The sequence below is a fragment of the Ziziphus jujuba genome, chromosome 3 (genome assembly GCF_031755915.1).
Source record: "Ziziphus jujuba cultivar Dongzao chromosome 3, ASM3175591v1".
In the NCBI taxonomy this organism is placed as follows: Eukaryota; Viridiplantae; Streptophyta; class Magnoliopsida; order Rosales; family Rhamnaceae; genus Ziziphus; species Ziziphus jujuba.
In genome coordinates, this window is record NC_083381.1 from 26,566,401 (window position 1) to 26,583,997 (window position 17,597).

At 34.8% G+C, this 17,597-nt stretch overlaps 6 protein-coding genes across 8 annotated transcripts; 5 read left to right on the plus strand and 1 right to left on the minus strand.

Moving 5' to 3' along the window:
• Positions 1-43: 43 nt before the first annotated feature.
• Positions 44-2,718, plus strand: LOC107423179 (pentatricopeptide repeat-containing protein At4g14850). Its single transcript, XM_025075865.3, has 2 exons — positions 44-1,769; positions 2,047-2,718. The coding sequence occupies exons 1-2, from the start codon at positions 181-183 to the stop codon at positions 2,510-2,512; spliced, it is 2,055 nt and encodes a 684-aa protein (XP_024931633.3). The 5' UTR covers positions 44-180; the 3' UTR covers positions 2,513-2,718.
• Positions 2,719-2,793: 75 nt separating this feature from the next.
• Positions 2,794-4,039, plus strand: LOC107423156 (glyoxylase I 4). The gene is made up of 4 exons (XM_048477795.2): positions 2,794-3,027; positions 3,151-3,381; positions 3,461-3,536; positions 3,779-4,039. Exons 1-4 carry the CDS (start codon positions 2,938-2,940, stop codon positions 3,820-3,822), a joined length of 441 nt encoding a protein of 146 aa, XP_048333752.2. The 5' UTR covers positions 2,794-2,937; the 3' UTR covers positions 3,823-4,039.
• Positions 4,040-5,159: 1,120 nt separating this feature from the next.
• LOC107423167 (late embryogenesis abundant protein D-34-like) lies at positions 5,160-6,659 on the plus strand. 2 transcript variants are annotated; one of them, XM_048478011.2, is made up of 3 exons: positions 5,160-5,594; positions 5,832-6,083; positions 6,288-6,659. In XM_048478011.2, exons 1-3 carry the CDS (start codon positions 5,277-5,279, stop codon positions 6,450-6,452), a joined length of 735 nt encoding a protein of 244 aa, XP_048333968.2. In that variant the 5' UTR covers positions 5,160-5,276; the 3' UTR covers positions 6,453-6,659. The 2 variants fall into 2 exon arrangements, with proteins under 2 accessions (XP_048333968.2, XP_015888177.3); XM_016032691.4 differs by having other exon boundaries at positions 5,161-5,594; positions 5,832-6,107.
• A 2,112-nt stretch (positions 6,660-8,771) lies between these two features.
• LOC107423165 (transcription repressor OFP12) lies at positions 8,772-10,218 on the plus strand. Its single transcript, XM_016032690.4, has one exon. It carries the CDS (start codon positions 9,200-9,202, stop codon positions 9,896-9,898), a length of 699 nt encoding a protein of 232 aa, XP_015888176.3. The 5' UTR covers positions 8,772-9,199; the 3' UTR covers positions 9,899-10,218.
• A 3,726-nt stretch (positions 10,219-13,944) lies between these two features.
• LOC107423159 (preprotein translocase subunit SECE1) lies at positions 13,945-14,690 on the plus strand. Its single transcript, XM_016032683.4, has one exon. It carries the CDS (start codon positions 14,013-14,015, stop codon positions 14,532-14,534), a length of 522 nt encoding a protein of 173 aa, XP_015888169.3. The 5' UTR covers positions 13,945-14,012; the 3' UTR covers positions 14,535-14,690.
• Positions 14,691-14,781: 91 nt separating this feature from the next.
• On the minus strand, positions 14,782-17,282 carry LOC107423160 (prefoldin subunit 2). 2 transcript variants are annotated; one of them, XM_048477466.2, is made up of 4 exons: positions 17,125-17,282; positions 16,961-17,034; positions 16,003-16,081; positions 14,782-15,506 (listed from the first exon to the last, which is right to left on the minus strand). In XM_048477466.2, exon 4 carries the CDS (start codon positions 15,498-15,500, stop codon positions 15,054-15,056), a length of 447 nt encoding a protein of 148 aa, XP_048333423.1. In that variant the 5' UTR covers positions 15,501-15,506; positions 16,003-16,081; positions 16,961-17,034; positions 17,125-17,282; the 3' UTR covers positions 14,782-15,053. The 2 variants fall into 2 exon arrangements, with proteins under 2 accessions (XP_048333423.1, XP_015888170.1); XM_016032684.4 differs by lacking the exon at positions 16,003-16,081.
• Positions 17,283-17,597: the final 315 nt, after the last annotated feature.

Genomic DNA, 17,597 nt, shown 5'->3' on the forward strand with positions numbered 1-17,597 from the left:
TAAGAAGAAAGCCGTCAGTTTTTTTTTTTTTTTTATAGAAGTGGGCCAGTGCTGTCTTTTAGTCCAACCATTAAACCCGCCCACGACGGAAAGGCTTTGCTGGGGAAATATCGCAAACACTTGCTGTTCATGCTGCTTCAATTTTCGCATCAGCGCCAACCATGAGCGTAGTTTCCGACCATGCCTTTCCTCTCTCCCAACTCGCTCGCTGCCCTGGTCGAATCGGCCATTTCGACCTGCTCGTCTTTAATTGGCCGAGCCGCCCATGCCCAGATTATCAAGACCCTCGATACCCCATTGCCATCATTCCTCTCCAACCATCTTGTCAACATGTACTCCAAACTCGACCTCCCCAACTCGGCACAGCTCGTTCTCTCGCTCACCCCATCCCGCACAGTCGTCACTTGGACATCCCTTATTGCTGGGTCCGTCCAAAATGGTCGCTTTGCTTCTGCTCTACTTCATTTTGTTAACATGCGCCGTGAGTGTATTCAACCCAATGACTTCACCTTCCCTTGCGCCTTCAAGGCCTCTGCTTCGCTTCGTATGTCTGGTACTGGAAAACAGGTTCATGCCGTTGCGGTTAAGACTGGTCAGATACGTGATGTTTTTGTTGGTTGTAGTGCTTTTGACATGTATTGCAAAACGGGTATTCGGGATGAAGCTAATAAAATGTTTGACGAAATGCCCGAAAGAAATCTTGCTACGTGGAATGCTTATATATCCAATACTGTGCTTGATGGACGGCCAAAAATTGCAATTGAGAAGTTTATTGAGTTTGTTCGTGCGGGTGGGGAGCCTAATTCGATTACATTCTGTGCTTTTTTAAATGCATGTTCAGACATTTCAGATTTGGAGTTGGGGCGTCAGCTACATGGGTTTGTGATTCGATGTGGGTTTGGGAAAGATGTGTCAGTCATGAATGGGCTTATTGATTTTTATGGGAAGTGTAGGGAGGTTGGATCTTCTCAGACGGTTTTTGATAGTATTAGTTTGCGGAATGATGTTTCTTGGTGCTCTATGGTAGCAGTGTATGTACAAAACGATGAGGAAGAGAGAGCTTGTGGGGTCTTTTTGCAGGCAAGAAAAGAAGGAATTGAGCCAACTGATTTCATGGTTTCTAGTGTTCTAAGTGCTTGTGCTGGGATGGCAGGGTTTGAATTGGGTAGGTCAGTCCATGCACTTGCCTTGAAAGCCTGCGTTGAGGGAAATATCTTTGTTGGGAGTGCACTTGTTGACATGTATGGAAAATGTGGGAGTATAGATGACTGTGAACAAGCCTTTGAAGAGATGCCGGAAAAGAACTTAATCACTTGGAATGCGATGTTATGTGGCTATGCACATCAAGGGCATGCTGACATGGCTTTGACTTTGTTTGAGGAAATAAGTTCTGGCAGCCATGGTATTAGACCGAATTATGTAACACTAGTATGTGTATTGTCAGCTTGCAGTAGAGCAGGCATGGTAAAAAAGGGTATAGAGATATTTGGGTCAATGAGAGTGAAGTATGGGATTGAACCAGGGGCAGAGCATTATGCATGTGTTGTGGACTTGCTAGGTCGAGCTGGGATGGTAGAGCATGCCTACGAGTTCATCAAGAAGATGCCAATTTGTCCAACGATTTCAATTTGGGGGGCTCTTCTAGGAGCATGTAGAGTGTACAGGAAACCAGATATAGGGAAGATTGCAGCGGATCATTTATTTGAACTTGATCCCAAAGACTCTGGCAATCATGTTGTGCTTTCAAACATGTTTGCTTCTGCTGGCAGGTAATAATTTATTATGGAACAGACTAATTGTTTTTCTTCAAATCGGCATTAAGTAGTTTCAAAAATACATTACTTAATTTTAGATTCATCATTCTCACTTCTTAACCAACAATAAAAAGTTCCATAGGCACTATAAACCTCAAAAGCTATATACTTTGGTTTTTGAATTTCCTTTCAAAGCAATATTGTGGTAGATTTTGAAACTAGGCAGATATTGTTATTCATTTTCTTAAATTGAATTGAACTGATTGTCTTACTTGGATACTAATGCATACAGGTGGGAAGAAGCCACTCTTGTGAGAAAGGAGATGAAAGATGTTGGAATCAAGAAAGGTGCTGGCTGCAGTTGGGTTGCTGTAAAGAATGCAGTCCACGTCTTCCAAGCAAAAGATACCTTCCATGAAAGGAACTCAGAGATTCAAGCAATGTTATCTAAACTAAGGAGGGAAATGAAAGAGGCTGGTTATGTTCCTGATACCGATTTTGCTCTTTTTGATTTAGAGGAAGAAGAGAAGATATCAGAAGTTTGGTACCACAGTGAGAAGATTGCCCTGGCCTTTGGCCTCATTGCTATTCCTTCTGGAGTACCCATAAGGATCACAAAAAACCTTAGAATATGTGGAGATTGCCACAGTGCCATTAAGTTCATCTCAGGCATTGTAGGCAGAGAAATCATCGTGAGAGATAACAACCGGTTCCACTGCTTTAAAGAGGGTCGGTGCTCTTGTAAAGATTATTGGTGAGAAGATGAATTTTTGCCTCATCATTTTTTTTAATCAGTTTTAATATAAGCTGGAATCAATCCCTTATCATTATTAAAGGGATTGATTCCCAATCCCAATTTTGAAGTACAGAACAAATTTGCAATATGTCAGAATTTACTGTTTTGAAATGCCAAACTGTTAGGAAATCTACACTATCTACCAAATTACCATAAAAAAAAAAGAAACCACTCAAAATTCACAAATTTATTTATCTCCAAATTACGTATTCCTACTAATGACAAGTGCCGTGTGAGTGATGATGTGCTAGTGTACCTATACGATGTCGTTTTCGCTCTCCAAGAGGTACAATAGCAATAGAGAGCAACTTTATAAAAAAACAAACACCAGCCAGCCAGTACTTCGAAGAAATCGAATCAAAATAGAAAACTACAAGAATAAGAAAAATGGCAGCTGCGGTAGCCAAAGGAGTGAGCCTCAACCACATATCCAGAGAATCCTCCAACATAAGGCGTCTCGCCAATTTCTACAAAGAGGTTCTTCAAATTTCCCCTTTTATCAGCTTTCCATCTCCCAGAATATATATATATATATATATATATATTTATATATATATATTTGGCATATAACCAATTAAATAAATTTTGTTTTTGGTGAAGATATTTGGGTTCGAGGAGATAGAAGCCCCAAATTTTGGGGAATTCAACGTAATATGGCTAAATCTACCATCAGCTTTTTCTCTCCATCTAATCGAGAGAAACCCCAGCACGAAGCTACCCGAAGGTCCATGGAGTGCTGCTTCACCTGTGGCTGACCCTAGCCATCTTCCCAGAGGTCACCATATCTGTTTCTCTGTCTCCAATTTTGAGTCTTTTGTGCAAACTCTTAAGGTAATATATATTTATTTATTTTGCATGATAAACACTAACCCACATCAAAAAGTTACAGAAATTTGATTATTTGATGCAGGAAAAAGGGGTTGAGACTTTTCAGAGGTCCCTACCAAATGGTAAAGTGAAGCAAATTTTCTTCTTTGATCCTGATGGTACGTAAAGCTATTGCTTTCCTAATCATAATTCCTTTTTTTTTTTTTTGATAAAAGAATCATAATTCCTATTAACTATATATGACATGCTTATTGAAGGATATATTTACCAAAAAAAATGTATGTTGAAGGATATCGGTTTCAAGATTAATGTTAATTGTTTATGCTTTAGCCATGGAATTAACTGAAATGTGGAAAAAAAAAAAAACGTTGAAAAATTCACTCTTTTTATGGTTTTGCAGGGAATGGGTTAGAGGTTGCTAGCCGAGAAACACCACAACAATAAGCAGCAAATAAAAAGTACAAGTTATCATCATTGGATGGTCTTGTGTTAGTTTAATGGGTTTTATGGATAATGAATTTATGTTTTTATTCTCCCATTTGCCCTTCAAAAACTTTGTCATGATTAGGGCTATAGCCCATGGATTATAGAATAATGTGTTTCCTGTAATGAACATTTATGCGTACAAGTATATTAACTTTATATATAATGTTTTGTGTAAGCATTTCTCTTTTCTTTTATTTGGCATTATTCTGGAGTAGCCGAAGTCCAGGAAATTAATGTGTGATAATCATTGAGGAAAATTGAAAAATACGTTTCTGCTCTAACTTCTCGGCATAAAAAGGGAAAAAAAAAAATTCAAAAGAAAATACTACGGTTTTCAACCTTTTTTACATTGGTTTTTCAAAGAAAATGTTCCGTATTTTCTAATTTCTATATTCAATAATATGATTCAAATGCTTTTTTTTTTTTAAATCCAATTATTTGAAATAGAAATAGAATGGATTGGATTAAGAAACAAGCTTGCAAATATCATCCTGAATAACAGCAAGTTAACCAAGAAGAACCATCCATAATTCAAACTCAACCAAACACAAGGCATGACAAGCAACCACATCAGTTGCTGGATTTGTCTCTAGGAGGAGCATAACTACAAGTGAATTACAAGATCTCTTTACTTTTTTATTTTTTTTTTATTTTTTTTATAGAAAGGTTAAATTATACTTGTTCTTAAAGACTATAAATATTATGTAAATAATTTTTATAGCAAAAATTTGTCTAGACACAATAAATGGTACTAAAATGCATAACAAATAGTGATTGGATATTAAGGGTAAATAATATTGCAAAATGTACATAAATTAAAGGAATTCAAATAGAATTCTTTTTTTTTTTTTTGGTTTTTGGTAAAAAATTAAAATAGAACTCAGTGGTCCATAGTCAATTAACTCATAAGTAACTAAGGGTACAAAGGATGTCGAAAATCTGTGATTTTATGTTTTTTTTTTTTTTTTTTTTTTTTTTTTTGTAAATTTATGGAAGTGAAAAAAGAATTCAAGGAGCAAATTAGTCCTAAGAAAATAAAATAAAATAAAACTGAGAATTTGCCGATGCATGGGCTTAATAAAGCTTCCACATGCAGTGAGCCAAGTAGGAGGCCATGGGTATGCATGTGCAAGTGTCGTCTAGCATACAAACGGTGGATTTTTAATCTGCAACGACACCCAAACCCAACACGTGTATAATTTTCATTCAAACTGTCTCCATTTTGACTCGCCACGTTTCATTGTCTAAAACGTGTCAACGTTCCGACGATTTATATATACAATTACATTCCAAACTCCAAACACATTCTTCTTCAATACAAAACCAAAAATTCCCGCCCGAAAACCACAAACCCATTGCAGATTAAAAATCCACCGAAAAAAGGAAAAAAAAATTAAAAAAGAAAAAAGAAAATGAGCCAGGGACAGCCAAGGAGGGACGAACAAGAACCAATAAAATACGGCGACATTTTTGGCGTTCATGGGGATCTGGCCGACAAGCCCATTGCACCACAGGACGCGGCCATGATGCAGACAGCAGAAACGGCGGTGCTCGGACAGACTCAGAAAGGAGGTCCGGCAGCCACCATGCAAGCAGCCGCTACCTGGAATGAGAGAGCTGGCGTCGTTAGACATACTGAAGTTTCGGACGCCGCTGGAGGTCAAGGCGTCACCGTCACGGAAACCGACGTTCCCGGACGTCGCATAATAACTGAAGCTGTTGGCGGACAGGTCTCTCTCTTGCTCTGCTCTATATACAGTGATTTTCCTATCGATGAATTCTGCATCGTGTGTATATATATATATATACACACACTCATCCTGTATCTTTTTTTACTGTTGTATTACCATTGATAGGAGTTAAAAATTTGTTCAGATTCTTCAATAAAAGAATTTTCACATATATATATATATATACACAAACATATGATTATCTGAATTGAAGATTGATTGTGGTGGTGGTGTTAGGTAGTTGGGCAGTCTGTTCAGCCAACGCCAGTGCAGCAGGGATCAACAACAAGCGCCATAACTATAGGAGAAGCACTGGAAGCGACAGCGCAGACAATGGGAGATAAGCCAGTGGACCAGAGTGATGCCGCGGCCATTCAAGCCGCCGAGGTTAGAGCAACAGGTGTTAATGTTGTTACCCCTGGTGGGCTTGCTGCCACCGCCCAATCCGCCGCGTCTTACAACGCTGGAATTGACAAGGATGATAACAAGGTCAAGCTCAGAGACATTCTCACGGTATCTATAAATTATAATTATATATATTTTATCATATATGATATATGTATACATATACACACACACACACACACACACACACACACACATAATGTAATGTAATGTAAATTTTTTGTTGACGTGTCAAACAATAAGAAAAAGAATGTTACCTCAATTAATGAACACACGTAATGCATGCAGGGTGCAACGGCAAAGCTGCCGGCAGACAAGGCAGCAACTCGGCAAGACGCTGAAGGAGTGACAACGGCGGAGCTTCGGAACAACCCGAATATGTCAACCCAACCGGGAGGCATAGCTGCATCAGTGACAGCTGCTGCAAGGCTCAATGAGAATATGAATATATGATCGTCATTGTGATTTCCTATGTTTTTCTTTTACTCTTAATAAGGTTGCGTTACCTTCCCCTTTTTTTTTTTTTTTTTTTTTTTGTGTGTGTGTGATGATCTAAAAGCTGTCGGTGGAAATAATAAACATATGAGATGTAGCTGACTGTAAGATCTCTCTATAGCTATGTAGCTAATGTAAATGGCTTTCTATTTTGTTCTTCCTTAATTAAGGGTTGTATTCAATTTAGAATTTTAAATTATTTAGCAGTTTAGAAGTATTCGATTTGAATTTTAAAAGAAGCCATAAAAATCCAATATATTGAATTTAGATTTTAATGGATTTTATAAAAGTATATTAAAATATAAGTGTATTCAATTATAATTTGTATAATTATTTTAAAATCTATAGTTATTCAAAAATCATTAATTTTAAAAGATTTTAAAAAATAATAAATTTTAATAGATTTAAAATGATTTTAAAAGTAAAATTATGAAAAAAAATTATTATTATGAAATTCAATCTTAATCTCAAAAATTTCATTAAATTCTAATAAATTTTTTATGAAGTCTATAAAATTTTATAACAATTGTTATAACAATCAATCAGATCCTTTAAAATCAATAACTTCTTTTAAATCTATTAAATATGTTATACCAAATTCACTAGGAAAATTGATGGATGAGCCTTATGTGTCATATGGGCTCTAACAAATGGGCTAGATCCTTAATTTCTTGTGGGTCAACTAGGAATGAAGTTGTCCGAAAGTCAATGGATAGAAATTAATAAGAAGAGACTGATTTTACGTATATACATGTTGCCCTTTTACTCTTGCTAATTGCCCCATCTATGAGAGAGAAGGAATATTTTCGTATGTAATTTTTGACACTACACAAAAAATTATATTGGACGAACCCAATGAAAATTCCGAAGACAATACTAGTGAGTAGGGGATTGAAGAGTTGTTTTTTTCCTATGGAAGAGGAAATTATGCATGCTCTCGTACGCGATGAGCATTTTTTGAAGGACGATTTGGACTTCATAAGTTCTGCAAAATATATATATATATATATATATGTGCATGGCACAGAGATGAAGAAGCTGAAACCCACCACTGAAAGCTGTATAGAGACAGTGATTTGGTGTGTTCCCAATCAGAGACTGCCATGCATGCATGCATTCCATTAATTTCCATGAACTGTCTTTCTCTACACAATGAAAATTTGTAAATCAAAGATATGATGAAAATTGATTTTGGGCCTTTTAATATAAGATATATGCTATGATGAGCTAATGCTGGACCCCGATATATATAGGTCAAGGGTAATAGATCATATAAATTTCGGGACCAACTTGTTCCGACCCTGGACAACGACTGAGAAGGAGCAGCGTATTTGTGTAGAAATCAATCAGTTGGGTTAATTTGGTAAAAACAGGTACGAACTTTTTTGCAGAGTTGGTGGTGGTAAGGTAAGTTTGGACCAAACAAAAGCCAGCTGGTCATTTCCTTCCAAACAAGTGACAGCTTGGTTATTAATTACGCCACCTAATAGACAAAAGCCACAAGTTAAAACAGATAAATCTCTTAATCTATGTTTGGAGACTGTTAAAAATTTATAATCATCTGCTTTTTCTCAAAATTAATATGTATAGTATGGAAACAGTCTCTCTGATAAACTTAATAATTAAGGTGAACCATCTATGTCACATGCAAGGCTTTTTCAAGTTCTCTTACATTTCAAAAACAATAATTGGTATTTGATTGACAAATATCAAGTGTGATGTTTGTAACAGTATTGTAATTTTTTTTTTTTTTTACATAAAAATGTATAATTCCATTTGTATTCTTCTATATCACGTGATATAATATATATATATATATATATTTTTTTTTTTCTACTGACATCAATATCACCAATATTTTTGTGAAGATGGTGAAACTGAATTTTATAATCGTGTAAAACCCAAGAATTTTTTAATTCACAACATTTTCAAAATATTTTCTATATTAATTTTTATTTATTAGTAAAATATCAACTAATTATTCATAACATGTTTTAATAACATTAATTGATCTCATAACCAAAATTTAAAGTTTACTTAATTTGTAGATTCTAAGCATAAAAGTTGTACTTTTAAGTCTAAATGGATACATATACTAGTATACTACCCACAAGATCTGTTTCTTATACTGCTTAATGTGTGTGTGTGTGTGTGTGTTTTTTTTTTTAATCTCAACTTATAAACGAGAATACACTTTTCGTGAATTTAATAAGAATCATATTTTCCTTTTCTATCGGTGTCTGAATAAATAAATTTCAATAGTCAATAGTCCAAAGCAAAAGGATATATAATTGGGTAATATCAAACAAAAATGTCTAAACTAAACTCGTGGTTGGACCTTAATTTTCGTCCTTAGTTTAAGCAAATATGACCATTTCAATTCCCTCTTATATAAGACATATTGACACACACTTGCGGATCTCAAAAACAACAACTAATACTAGACCCAAAACAAAAACAAATACAAAAGAAAACACAAAAACAAAACCAAAAAGAAACCAAAAACCCCAAAAGCCTTTTCCCACCCTTTCTCTGTCCTATAGAGTTCTAGATAGACTTTCTTTAATCGTTATCTCCCCAGATAAAAAGCCATCCCTCACCGCTTACACCTTTCTCTTTCACTCTTTACCAAACACCCACTTTCACCTTTTTCCATCACAAATCTCTCTTTCTTTCTCTCTCTCTCTGTCTCTCTGTGGGTAATTATGTCGAACACCTTTAGGAAGAACTTCCAGCTCTGCAGCTTCTTCAATTTCAGATGCCTTCCAACAATCCAATCTCCACCTCCTCCACCTAATGATGATGATGATGATGATGACCACCATATCCATTCTTCCTCTACTACTTCACTCCTCAAGAACTTCAACACCATCTACCAAGACTTCACCACTACTACTGCCTCAACCTCCAAATCCTTTACACCCTCTTCCACCACCGATGATCACTTCTTCTCTTCCTCCGACGACTCCGACTCCGATAATCATCAATCCCCGCCCGACTTTGCGGCCGTTTTCGCTTCCCAACGCTTCTTCTTCTCCTCTCCTGGCAGCTCAAACTCCATTATTGAGTCCACGGATACCAAAACCGAGGATTCCGATATGACGAAGATGATGGACGACAGTACTACCGGCGGTGTTAGGGTTCGGAAGTTCTCGGTGAACCCTTACGATGATTTCCGGAGATCCATGCAGGAAATGTTGGAAGCTCGTGATGTGTTGGTGGATGGAAGGAGCGACTTGGAGTATCTACATGAGCTTCTCTTGTGCTATCTCGCATTGAATCCTAAACATGCCCACAAGTTCATCATCGAGGCCTTCACCGACCTCGTCATCGACTTGTTATCTTCGCCGGAAACAATGAAAATCGGGCGGCCAAATGATATTTTGCGGCGGCGTGTGGTGTAACATAACCAAAAAAGAGAGAAAAAAAAAAAAAAAAGGAATTAAAGAATTAGAAAATAGTGTTTTTGTTTTTGCCCTTGTTGTTATGGGGGGTTATAAATATTATTTATTGTCTTGGTTTTTGAGTGTAAAAGGATGTTTGATCTATGAGACAAAGAACTTAAAAAAAGAAAATTTTGATTTTGATAATCAAAAAATTAACCAAAGGGAAAGCGTGGGATAAGTTAATGTCTCGATGCATGTTAATTTGTATTTTCTTTTTCCATGTTGTTTATCATGTAAAAACGTGTTATGGTTTAGAGAAAAGACATAGTTTTTTTTCTTGTTGAATGTTTATTTATTTTTATTTTTATTTTATAATTAATTCATTTTCTTATCGGCAAAACAAAAGCAAAGCTGATTTGGTTTTTTGTTCATTGTCGTTCAAATTTTAGAGTGGTCCTCTCCTTCTAACATTCATATGCGTTGCATGTCGGAGAGCTTTGCACACAAAACCACGAGGAGTCTAGTCGCATAGGGGACTACTCCAATTAACGTGTTTTTTGGATCATAGTTTAGTATAAGAGGTACTTCGTAGCCATCCTATTTAATTATGTGATAGCCTTTTTTATATTTCATATAATTGTGTTTAAAGCTCTCTTTCTTTTTAGGTTTATATAGTCTCCCATTATTAATCTCAAAATAGACATTACTGGTCTGTCATAACTTGGGTGATGAACATTATTGGTACCCTATATATATATATATATATATGTATACACGTTTTCTTTAAAAAAAAAAAATAGAAAATAAAAATTTCAATGTGGGACCACTATCACATTTTTGCATGTTATGATTTTATAGAGTTGCTAAGAGAGAGGTATAAAACAAAAAGTGAATACTTTTATACATGATAAATTATACAAGGTTAAAGAACAAATATTTTTATAATGAATGAAGGGCAATTTTACCTACACAACCAGTTCCCTTGGATTATTCTAAGGACCGGCAACATGAGCCATCTTGGGTTAAATATTATCCCACCATTTGGAAAAACTTATTAAAACCTTTGGGTAACATTATTTAAACGCAGCTTAGTATATAAATTCTGATATGTAATTGGAAAATTTATTTTTAATTTCTTATATATATAAAAGATTAGACCGGATATTTAAATTAAACAACAAATTAAGCTTAATTTAGATCTCTATGTGAGTGTATATTTTAGAAAAAGAACTGTGGCTTTAATTAATTACGATATTTTGTTTTCTTTTTTTCCTCAGGCATGATAGAACGGCGAGACAAATAGAGAGAATCCAAAGAGAGAGTACCAAGAACTATAGCAAAAAAGATAATAATAATAATAATAATAAATAAATAAATAAAATTAGATGCTTTCATTTCTTATATCTATATTTGTTTATAAAGTTGGTTGGTTTAGGTAAGGTTAATACCAGACAATTTGTCCTCAAGCGTCTGCTTTCTTTAATATATCTCAAACTTTATTTAGCCAATTAAAAAGGTATAGAAGCCTTAAACGGAACTCTTAGCAATTTCTTACATTTAGGGAGTGAATGTACCGTTGATATAAATTAAAATAGTGGAACAAAAAAGCATTAAAGTGTTGAATTTATTTATTCGTTTATTTAAAAAAAAAAAAAAAAAAAGCTGAATTGATTAAAACGCCAAATGCACAAGTTGGGACAGATACCCATAAACGAGTAGGCCAAAAATATAAATCATGTTCAGAGAATCTTGATATTGTCTATGGTGATCTTTTACTTTTCTATAAAGGATGCTAAACCCAAGGAATTCCCCATGTACAACAGAAAAATTGCTCCATATTGTATAATTATTAAGAAACCCGTCGCTAATCTTCCTACTAGGAAAAATTCATGATAAGTTCATCATTAATTTTGTAAAGAAATTATAAAAAAAAAAAGCACTAAATAAAAGAAAGAACAAAGCCAATAAATAAATAAAGAATTAATGGATAGCTGACGGTTTGGATCGTGTTAGGTTTCAGAGTTTCATCATCAATATATATATACACATATTATATTTGCTTGCTGCTGGTGATAAATAATGATTAGAGAAAAACAAAAAAACAGAAAAAACAAAAAAACAAAAACACGAAATTGACCCACTCGAACACAAATAATTGAAAATAATAATGCAAATAATTGAGACACATAGTGAATAAGGTTGTCAGATTATAATGGGATAGTTTATCTCAATCAACTCAAAGCTGATTTCCTTGGACCTAGAGATCTTTCTTCTGGACCCCATATCCTATCTATATTACCCACATACAACAAATTAATATTACAATTTCTAGATCATTGTATATATAAAAATTCAACTGCATAGTATAGGTTTTGAAATTCAACTTCTTTCAAACTCAAAGAAGCAGATAAAAGAGAGACAACAAACAGAGACAGATCCCAGAGAGAGTGAATGGTGGCCAGAGATATGTACTGCAAAGAATGGAGTCTCTGCCCAACTAATTTGTTTTGTTGTGTATTTTCTTCGGCTTTCATGTATAAAATGGCGAAAACGGCAAGTTTGGAAACTGTTTTAGATCTGGTTTCATGGGTTCCTTCCTTTTCTCGGGAATGATACAATTTTTCTTTTTTTCCTTTTTTTTTTTTTTTTTTTCCCCCCCAATTTGAATGGCAATTTTTTTTTCACTGTAGAGTTTTGTTGATCGACCTCGATCGGCTCTTGTTGGTATACATTTGCATAGAGACAATGCACATAGCACGCTGCAATTTTATATTATTTTTCGATTGATATTGTCGTCTTCGATCCATGCATTGTTCCAATCAAAGTTACTACTCACTAGTCATTATCAATGTTTATATTATATGAGAGACAGACAGAGGATAGATTTCTTTTGGTGTGAGGAACTATATAACAGTAATTTTATATTCACAAAATTTCCTAACCAAATTTGGACACCAAATGCCTTGGTATTATTTTATTGAATTTAACTTTCATGATTTTATATTATTATTAATTTATTAATTATAAATAAATTACCACATTATTTGATAATCAAATTTTGGTATCTGCTGCATTTAAACATTATACCAAAACACATACCCATGCGATAACCAACATACAAAACAATTGAGACCATTTTTTCTTAGGACAAGCTCCATTTTATTGAAGAAAAAAATATATATATTTGGTAACATTTTAGTGTTTATTTTTTTAAAATATATATATATATATATATTGGAGCACGATATATGAAATAGAAAAAAAAAAAAAAAACATAAGATGAGTACTAGAGAATGAGAAGATTAATAAAAATTCCTAGGATTAAAAATTAGATAATAAAAAATTTGAAAATATAAATTGGAGGTTGAAATTAGAAAAATAATCTATCTAAAAATAGCAATGACAAGAACTTAACAAAAGCAGCAGAACTAGCTGATGTGAATGACATGAGCAGTCATTTTCAAAACCTTGCATTAAGTGCGTTACGACGTATAATATTACTTAACCAATTAGCAGTATGTAAATCTTGTATATATAGGATATATTATACTATATATTTTTAAATTCTTTTTAATTGTAATTAGATATTTTTATAAAGTTATAAAAATACAAATATGAAGATATTAGATATTTTTATAAAGTTATAAAAATATAAATACGAAAATATTAAATAATAATAAAAAAAAATTTAAAAAATATACAGTATAATATACCTTGCACACACATATATATATATATATATATATATATATATATCAACATTGAAATTTCTCAAAAAATTACCATCTTCAATTTGTATTCCTTTTATCTTTCTATTGCTCGTCGCCAAATTATATTTAATTATTGCAATTATTTTATCATATTTACCCACTGTTCCAAAGTCATCTTTTTAAACTTTATTAGACCATTTTATTTTTTATTTTTTTTTGGGGGTAAATTTAAGGGAGCATTGGAACAGATCGAAGACACAAATGAATTGGGCTCAAAAGTGCGGTCCAAACTGACCCAGCCCAATGAGTTTGCCAGACTGCCCAAACCCGTTCGACTCGAACGAGGAACAAAGGCATTCGCTGATTCGCACGCTCACTCCAAGGATCAACCGAACAACATTATCCACCCGCTCTTATCATTCATGGCACTGCCAATGTCCCTACAATTACCGGTGACACCACAGCCACCAGCTTTTTCAGGTTCCGGCCATCCAACCTCCTGCTCCGTACGATTGAAACCGTTGTTTGTGATCTGCAATTTGGTAGCCAAACCCATGGCAATCTCCAGCAAACGAAGAAGAAAGCAGCTGCTTTTTGCCATTGAAGAAAACCGAGGAAATTCCGAGTCCGACCAACAAAGCGCTGAGAAAGAACCGGAGCCGGAAAGTCAACCTGCCGTCGTCGAGTTGTCGGAGTTGGGTTCGGAGATAAAGAAGGCTATGGAAGAGAAGAAGGCAGAGAAAGAAGGAGACTTTCTCAGCGGAGTTGCGGAGGAGGTTAGGGAGATTGAGTGGCCGGTGTTTGGTAAAGTTTTAGGGACTACAGGGGTAGTGATCAGCGTCATAGCCGGGTCTAGTGTCGTTTTGCTCACTGTCAATGCCGTTTTGGCCGAGCTATCGGACAGATTTTTTGACGGTAGAGGTGTTCAGGACTTCTTCGGCTGAGGAATTAACAAATGTTTGGAGAGCAATGGGGGAAAAAGAAGTAAAAAAAATGGTGACTTCACAACCAGTTTTCCCTTCTAATGTAATCAGCATTTTTGTATATTGACTTGCTTACTAGAGCTAAAATGAAAATCTATGAGAGAAGTTTCCATGAAAGAGCTTTCAAAGAGTAAATTATATTATATACGTTCCAAGTTTAATTCCACGAAAAATGTTTGCATGAAAGATTATTTGCATAAACTAGATGATAGGGAAAAAGAGTCTTATCACTTGCAACAAATAAATCACTGGGTTTAGTTCTCTTATAGAGTCGAATACAATATCTCCATAGAGAATGTATAATCTGACCGCTAGTTATTAGAATCTAGCATTCAGTAGTAGCTAGTCAAATTCCAGTAAACTGATTATACCACACATCCATTTCTCTTCAACACCTAATATATTGTAGCCAAGGCAGAAAACAGCTTGTTGAACAACTTCAATAAACAAAAGTCTCTTGGGAAGGAAAGAAGAGACGCATCATTCGCTTCCGCCTGCAGGACCAACAAGGACTCCCTGTGCAGAGCCTTCCTTCCGGCCACTGTCATCCTTTACCACACTATCAGGCTTTTTTATCCTAATTTTGTACTTTGCCTCAAATTCGGCGATTTCCTTTTTCTTCTTCTCCAAGGCCTCGTTCAGCCTGGAAATAACCTCTTCAAGACCTTCTTTGTTTCGTTGCACAGCAGGCAAAACCTCTTTGATGGTTCTCTCCACCAGCACACCTCCAATCATTCGGTAGCAGCGTCTAGATTGGTCAAGTGGTTGAATGGCGTTGATGACCAATGAGTGCTCACTTACTTCCATCTCCAATTCAGTGATTTTTGAGTAAATTTGATTGAGCTCAGATCGCATATTGCCGTACATATTTGCAATTACTTGTTCATTTACTGGCTCCTTATGATCTCCTTCAGCTCTACCAGCCATGGCTTTCTGCAAGTGAAGGAAAAAGAAAACAGAAAGAGAGTATGATACCTCCTTATAAATAGACTTCAACTACACAGATCATCACAAAAATAGGTCTTAGAGTGCATGCATTTTGGTAGAATGTGAAATATCATAGGCTTCATTTGCAAAGTGTATATCATTTACTCATGAAAAGAAGACATGACAAAGTAGCATCCGTTGGCAATGGTAAGGACAGCCGTGCATTTTCTTTTCTTATAAAATTCACGCATGAAAATTTGAAGATTGATTGTTCTGTAAGCAGGTGATAAAGAAATAAGCATACTATTGATTTTTCTGTAAGGAGGTGATAAAGAAATAAGCATACTAAGTATAACATTTATTTCAGTCACAGCTTTCTAATTGATGCAGGTATTTAAAAATGGTAAGAGTCCTCCTTAAAGGATTGCATCCCTGTATTGTAAATACCATCTAAATAACACTTGAAAACAAGAAAGCAGGCTCTGGATAGTATGCAACCCACCTAATGGGAAAATCCTGTAAAAAAGGCTCTCTGAACGACTACATAATACACTAACTCGCAACTTCCAGAAGGCAGGGTGCTTCCTTGCCAGAAACACGTCAAAGCTTGAGAAGTTTATTGAGAAAAACTTATTCCTAGACATGAGGTTAATTTTTTCCAAAGCAACTAGTATAGGTAAAAGTGCACAATCAAATTACAATCTAGAAACCACCACTGAAAATTCAAAATTGCAAATCTAACAAAGGGGTAGCTGCAATAACAGAATGTTATGCAAAATCAATGAAGAAAGTATAATCACGCGAGATCCAGTAAATTCACCAACTTGAATCCACTTGTTTGTTTCGAGATTCACTTATAACCTATACCCTAATCTCGAAGTGCAAAAGTAACATGGTGAAATAGACCACCAACAGCGTTCATTGATTACAACCCCAGTAAATTCTGTTTTACAGAAACTGAACTTCACATAGCTATAAGAGGCTAGTCATGTGCCAAAGGCATCTAAAATATTATTTGAAGAATATGATTAATACAATTCCAACCTAGTTTTGAAACACATACATGTCCATAATCAGATCAAAATCTACAGAAACTAAAGTAAACTCTAGGATAAAGCCTTAGAGAAATATCAAATTCAAGTAATCTGGATTGTTTTCCAATTAAATTTATCAATGTTACCTAAACAAAATACTTAAAACCCAAATTAAAAAGCTTTCATAATAAAATACATAGTACTGCAAACCTTAAATTATAATGGAAATAAAATAGAAAGGAACAAAATACCAATCATTTATCTTGGAGAAGAACAAGAAGAAAATAAAACGCAAAACCCACACCTAATAAATCATTAGAAGGAAAATAAATATACCCTCGATCACTAATCTAAGTATTCAATATAGAAAATCCATATTCTTCTCCTCCCGAAGGAAACCAAAATAAACAATAGTACAGGGCTCACCTCAGGAAAATGGGTTCAACTTCTACGGATTTAAACCGAAAAGAAAATAGGGCTTTCAAATACGGCGAATTCACCTGCGAAACGAAAGACCAACATCACAGAATAAATATTTGCATCTGAAAAATGAAAAAATGAAAGAAACAGAAGCAGAAGATAGAACTGACCTCGCACTCGGAGTGAAGGGTATAGACTATGGCCAACGTTTTGTTTGTCTAAATTCGTCAATGGCACAACTCGAAAACTGAAAACAAGCGCAAGTGAAAGAAGTGCATCGTCGTTGGTGCTGAGAGAAGAACAAGGACCCACTGTCGAATGCCGTGAATTCTAATGGGCCCAAGGTCGTCGTTCACTGGCCCATGTTTAGTGGATTGAAACCTCGGCCCGTTGGTAAATTCTCATATACAAATATATATATATATATATATATACACACACACACATTTTTATTCCTTTCAATTAATTCATTTCAAGATAATAATAATTTTTATTAAAAAAAAAAAAAAAAAAACTAAACCATTCACATAATACTGAATAAACTTTGAGTTTGTTAGTCATATAGGTGGAGGAAGTCAGGGAGGGCTTAGAATTTTAAACATTACAGAACATATTGTATTTGAGAATAAATAAAGTGTCCAAT